Source organism: Chrysochloris asiatica, unplaced genomic scaffold (genome assembly GCF_000296735.1).
Source record: "Chrysochloris asiatica unplaced genomic scaffold, ChrAsi1.0 scaffold00119, whole genome shotgun sequence".
Classification (NCBI taxonomy): domain Eukaryota; kingdom Metazoa; phylum Chordata; class Mammalia; order Afrosoricida; family Chrysochloridae; genus Chrysochloris; species Chrysochloris asiatica.
The window spans coordinates 10,020,225-10,027,089 of NW_006408637.1; the positions used below are offsets into that span (position 1 = coordinate 10,020,225).

The 6,865-nt window shown below is 43.5% G+C and overlaps 1 protein-coding gene across 1 annotated transcript in view; it reads right to left on the reverse strand.

Annotated features, from left to right (window-relative positions):
* PGBD5 (piggyBac transposable element derived 5) overlaps positions 1 to 6,865 on the reverse strand; it is a 206,670-nt gene that overhangs the window by 31,461 nt on the left and 168,344 nt on the right. Inside the window, exon 4 of the mRNA XM_006868577.1 lies at positions 2,747 to 2,927. Within this exon, the coding sequence (XP_006868639.1) occupies positions 2,747 to 2,927 (181 nt within the window). The remainder of the gene's footprint in view (positions 1 to 2,746; positions 2,928 to 6,865) is intronic.

Sequence of the window (6,865 nt, forward strand, 5' to 3'; positions counted from 1 at the left end):
GTGAGGTTGGCCCAGGATCGAACATTGTTTCGTTCTGCTGTGCATGGAGTCGCTATGAGTCGGTTTCGACTCGATGGCACCTGACAACAACAACATCAGTGACTTGGAAATGTTTGTATGTTTCATCTGAATATTTCCTCATTGGTGCATCTCTACCCTCAGCTGTCAGTGGGGGGCAGCAGGGGGCATGAACCTCCCTGGAAAAACAGAGGACCTCCCACTGTGTAAGGGCTTTGCCTCCATTTCTAGCACAGTCAGATGGGAGTGGCGCTGGGGGTTAATGTGCTGGACTGCAAGGTCAGTTTGCATCTCACCAGCCGCTCCTCGGAAACCCTCTATGAGTCAGAACCGACTCGCAGGCACTTAGCAACAACAATGATCCCTGTTTTAAGCACATTCTTCCTTTGAAATCTAAGACTTGAGTTGTTAAGTGACGTTGAGTCGGTTCTGACCCATAGCAACCCTGCACAGGGTGAACTTGAACTGCCAACCTTGCAGTTCAACATGACCTTGCATCCCAGTGCATTAGCCCACAGAGCCTCACCACCAGGACTCCAAAACAGGGATAAGGATTTAAAAATTCTATATAGAGAGTTTGATAGACACAGTCAGCAAGAGAGCAGCCACATTTTCATAAAAGGACAAATAGAAAAATCCCAGCAGTAGCCACTCATATTCACGAATCTACCCCTTTCTAAAAATAGGATTGGCATTCAAATTTCCTGAAGTGGTCTACCTGTGTCCTAGGAGGAATGAGACCCTTGGGTCTGCATCATTTCTTCAGCCCTGGCTGCACATTAGAATCCCTGAGGGGGCTTTAAGGGATTTCACACCTTATGTTTGTTGGGGGAGTAACCACCCCAGAGCAGTGAAATCCGAAAGCCTAGGGGCAGGGGTGGGAATTGAAGAATCATGCTGAAATGTTTAGTCATCTGAAAGAAAGCACATGAGGCCCCATGTGAGGAGCGCCTTAGTTTTAGATCATTCTAAAAATACTCGCAGGCACAAGATCTTTTTTTTCCTTTTCTTCCTGTTCTCTACCCTTCCCTTGGAAAAATCCAAGTTTCATATCTAATTATTTCCTCAAGCTGAAGAAGATTCTCCTCCCACCCTTCTCCTAATCCACAGAACCAAGAAGGCTCCCCTTCCTTCCAGAGCCACGGGGAGCACCCCAGTGCTCAGGGAAGCAGTGGATGGTAAGTGCCGATGGGCTGCTTCTGACTCAAAGTGACCCTGTTTCCAAGGAGCAGCGGGTAGGTTTGAACTACTGACCTTGTGGTTCACAGTCCAGCGCCACAAGAAAATGGTCCATGATATTTCCCTGGTACCGCCTACTTTGTCCTGCTACAGGAAACTGTGTTACATCAACCCACCCCCCACAAGACACTCATGGACAGGTGACTCATGGGACCACCACTGACTGTCAGTGCAGCTTGATGGAAGAACAGATGGGCAGGAGAGAAGGAGCCCCCCCAGTAACACACACGGATGCTAGGTTCTAGCAACTGCAGAGGTTCTTCATGGCGCTCACACTCGCCACTGTACTGTACAGGCAGGGGGGGTTTACATGCTCTCAAAAATGGGGGGCTCACATCGTTCCAAACAGCTTGTTATTGTTCATTATAGTCTTACTTCTTCAACTTTTTATTTCCACAAATGCTCTTCACATCATCCCAACACGCCTCACTTAATTATTTTGGTAAATAAATATTGAGTATTCCCCAGCAGGCCCTGTCAGGTACTGGAAATATGCAAATGAACAAGATACAGCCCTGGCCATCAAGATGTGGCTGGAGCTGCAAGAGGCACATTGTTTGCACCCCGTGACTGAAAAAACTTAACTTTAAAGCCAGATTTCTGACCTGTTGCCAAACAGTAGTTTGCCATTCTGGGGGTTGCCATAGATGAGCAGAGTGGCTCTGTGTTTCCTAAAGAGACCCGACATTGATCCCCAGGATCAGGACACAGTAAAGGCAATCCAGCTTGCTACACGTCTCCCTGACTGGTTCCAGATCGTTTCCAAAACCCTGTTCCTGCCAGAGCCATGGGTGATTGGTTTTGCCTCATCTTTGCTACAAATGAAGGTACCTGGGTTAGCTTGCATTCAACAGCTAACCAAAAGGTTAGCAGTTTGAACCCATCCAGTTGCACCAAAAAGAAAGCTTGGCACTGTGCTCCCATGAAGAGCCACTGTTATTAGTCTCCTGTCTAGTTGACTCGATTCACAGGGTGTGAATTCTGTGTGTGCAGAGCGGAACGGCTCCACAGAGTGTTCCAAAGTTGTGACTTCTGTGAAGCAGACTGCCTGGCAGGGAAACCCTTGGGAACAGTTCTTTCTGTACTACATGGGGTCACCATGAGTCACAGATGATATAACTTCAATGGCTTCCGTTTGATTTTGATTCTACAACAAATGAACCAACCATATTTTTATCAAGGCAACTGAGACCCTTTTCAGGCTGCTGCATTGTTCCCGGCACAATTCTTTGCAGAAAACATTCGTCTGCTATCTGGGAAGAGAGCATGGTGGGGGTGAGTTCAGGAGACAAGGTGAGAGCCTCAGTAGGAGCTGGGGTTCGGGAGAACTCCTTTGATGGCAACAAAGACCACACAAGGAAACCCAGGGTGCAGCTTTGTACCAAGGAGGTACCTAGTCTGTGAGGGGGTGCTCATTCCTTCTAGTCTCTCCCACCCACTTCTGTGAGGAGAATGGAGTCCTGTGCCCCCAGCCCTCCACTTGACAAACCTTGCTTTTCAAACTCTTCAAACAGCGTCAGGCTGGTGATGCTAGGGCCTGTGAAGATGACGTAGTTCTTGCCTGCTGCATTACGGCAGAGGCTTTTGGCCACCAGACTATGGAGTTGGGGCTTATTCTTCAGAGCATCCAGTCCATCTGGGGCCCCACCTTCCTTCAGGTGGACGTAAATCTTGAACAGAAACACACAGGAGTCAGTGCACTCACAGCAGCAGGATCTGGGAGAATTGGGAGATTTCAAAAGCATATAACTCCCTTCATTAGGTTGGGAACTCATGGGAATGGCCCCCCCTCCCTTGTACCACTGGTTCTGTGGTCTTCATCACCCCCATTATCTACTCCACTCCTAGAGAAGACCAAGCCCAGCTCAGTCCTGGAAGCTAGTGACCGAGTCCAAGACTCTTTAGTTTATATGAAGGCCAGTGAGAACATGGATACAGGTGTAGTGATTCATGTCACCCTGAGTTTGTCAGGTGAGGTTTACAGGGAAATTCTCTAAGCAGCCAGAGGCTTCTTCTAGATGACTTTCTTTACCTTTTTTTTTATTTTTTTTTATTTTTAAATCTTTGCATTGTGAATGAAGTGAAGGTTTACAGACAAGCTCATTAGCATTACATTCAACAAATCCTACACTTTGTTCCATCTCAGTGACTGCAATCCCCTCCCTGCAACAACAGTCATCCTGCTTCCTCCCTCTGATTCCTAGTTCCATTCTACACAACTGTGTCCTTAGGTAAATGATGCCCCTTTGATTTTGAATGACTGACCATTCCATGTCTTCACCAATTGATTTTTTCATGCTGTCTTTGATCATCCATCAGTTGACTGGAAAGACTTCATGCTCAGAGACGATTCTTCACTCTCTCTTCTCTAGTTCAGTCCCACTACTCATCCTTGCAAGAGCCTGACTTGTGTTGTGTTCCAAGACTACAGCTCCAGAACGTTATCTTTCAAACGATGGGTGTTAACATTCTGTAAGATCTTTGAACCCACTAGCGTCAGTGGTGCCTTAAGTTCCAAGTTCATGGAGATAAAGTCCATGGCTTATTTAATTAACTAAATCAGTGCTTGCTTCACTTCTATGGCCAGTACACAAATAATTTATTATCTTCCTTGAGTCACTCTATGGTACAGAGAGCAGGGCAAATGAACTCCATTTAAAAGGCTACGGGAATCAAGGGAGAAGAGCAGAGAGCGGGACCCTACCCAGAGAAGCAGTGATGCCTGAGATGGAGGCAGACGATGACATGGAGAGATGGAGCAGCTGGGGACTTTAGACACAGAGAGGGAGAGGGGCTTGTGTCTAAAGTTGGGGCAGGTGGGCTTGCAGGGTATACCCTTCGGCTGAGTGATGATGCATGGAGGGGACTGTAACCATGGCAATGAAATGATATACGATAGGATGAATGTAAAACCAATGTTCTCCCATGTAAACTATCACATAATTCACAATAAAACATTAAAAAAAAAAAAAAAAGGCTATGGGAGAGATGGTTTGTAGCTGCTTGTTTAAGGGCAGAGGAAGGTCTATGATGCATGTCTCATATACCAGTTAATCCCATTCTGTAACAAAACCACATCCAATCTGGACAGGACCACAAGCTAGAGACATCTCTGCTCATTACAAATATTCCCGGACCTGCTCAATTTTCTTTTACTCCAAAAGCAAAATTCACTCCTGTCAATTATTTCTACTTTGACTCTCTTTTTAAAAGCTAATCCAGTAATTCAGTGTATAAAAATGAGTAAGAGTTAAGTAGGAGCAGCTAAAAGAATAACATTCCTAGGAATACATTTAGCCAGAAAGGTCATTGAAAACTATAAAACATTACTAAAAGAAATTCAAGATCTAAATAAACAAAATTCTGTATTCATGGGTTAGAAGGTTTAATATTGCTAAAATGTCAATACTAACCAAAGAAATCTAAATTCAATGCAATTCTCAAAAACATTCCAACAATCTTCTTTACAGAAATGGAAAAATCAATTCTCAAATGTATATGGAATGACAAAAGGACCCTAAATACTCAAAGCAATCTTGAAAAAAAGAAAGAGAAGAAAGTAGCCGAACTCATACTTGCTGATTTCAAAACATACTATGAAGCAACAGTAATCAAAACAGCATCGCACTGCGATAAGGATAGATATAGAGACCAATGGCACAGAACAGAAAGTCCAAAAATAAATCCAGACATTTACAGTCATTGATTTTTAACAAAGTGCCAAGTCCATTCAATAGGGAAAGAGTGTCTCTTCAGCTGGGAAAACTGGATTCCCACATGTGAAATAATGAAGTTGGACTGATTTTTCATATAAAATACAAAAACTAATTCAAAAGGGAACAATGGTCTAAATGTAAGAACTAAAGTTATATAAATCTTAGAAAGAGGTAATACTTTGAGACCTAAGTTTTACTAATGGTTTCTTAGGTAGAAAACAGGAGTGTGGTGGCAACATACAATAAGCCATGAACTGCGAACCACAAGATCCATGGTTTGAGCCCAGCAGTCACTCTGCAGGAAGAAGATAAGACTTTCTGCTCCCATGAAGATGTAAAGCCTCAGAAACCTTATATACAGTTGCTGAGAGTCAGAACTGATTCAAGATCATTTAACAGCAACAGCAGAAAGGTATAAAATAAAAGCACCAGCAGCATAAGACAAAATAGATCAATGGACAGGTTGTGCTTATACAAGGACTTTATCAAATTGTTTGAATCATATATCTGATAACCACCACTCGTCTGTCAGTTTGTCGTCCTGTGGTGGCTTGTGAGTTGCTGTGATTCTGGAAGCTATGTAATGGGTGTTTTAAATACCAGCAGGGTCACCCATGGTAGACAGGTTTCAGATGAGCTTCCAGACGAAGATAGACAGGAAGAAGGAGTCATGAACTACTTCTGAATATTTAGTCACTGAAAACCTTATGAATAGCAGAGAAACACTGTCAGATATAGTGCCAGAAAATGAGCCCCTCAGGTCTGAAGACACTCAAAATGCGACTGGGGAAGAGCTGCCTCCTCAAAGTAAAGTTGATCGTGATGACGTGAATGGGACTGTCATTTGCTGATGGGAAACAACTTAACATGAAGAGAAACAGCTGTAAACATCCATTAATAATTGGAACAAGGAATGTATGAAGAATTAACCTAGGAAAATTAGAAATTGTCAAAAATGAAATGGAACGCATAAACTTCGATATCTTAAGGCATTAGTGAGCTGAAATGGACTGGTATCGGCCATTTTGAATCTTGAATCTGACAACTATGCTGGGAATGACAAATTGAAGAGGAATGCTGTTGCATTCATCGTCAAAATTATCCAGATCAGTCATGAGGTACAACGCTGTCTGTGATAGGATAATATCCATGTGCTTACAGGGAAGCCCAGTTAATACCAACCACTATTATTCAAATTTACGCACGAACCACTAAAGCCAGTGAGGATGAAACAGAAGAATTCTACCAGCTTCTTCAATCGGAAATTGATCAAACATGCAATCAAGATGTATTGATCGTTACTGGTGATTGGAATACAAAGGTTGGAAACAAAGAGGGAGAATCAGTAGTTGGAAAATATGACCTTAGTGATAGAAATCATGCTGGAGATCACATGATAGAATTCTGCAAAACCAATGATTTGTTCATTTCAAATACCTTATTTATTTATTTATTTATTAATGTTTTATTGTGAATTGTGTGATAGTCTACATGGGAGAACACCAGCTTTACATTCATTTCATCATCCATCATTTCGTTGGCATAGTTATCATCCTGTCCATGCATCCTCACCCAACCAAGGGGTGTGCCCTGTAAACCTGAACCTCCCCACCACAGTCCTCAGCCCCTTTCCATCTCCTGATCCCAAGCCCCAGCCCCACCAACTCTTGACGTTGTCTTCTCTGCCTCCAACCCAGGCCTCACTGCCCCTCTGGGTAGGATTCCGCTCTTTGCTCTTCTCCATTGATGGTCCCAGGGTCCTCCGCTCCAAGACTGATAAATTAATCACTCCCCTCTTTGTTACAAAATGTCCATCTTTAGCTTTCCAACCCTCACAATCAGTCCTGATTACAAATATTCACCATTGCATCACAAGAGACCCATCTATATTT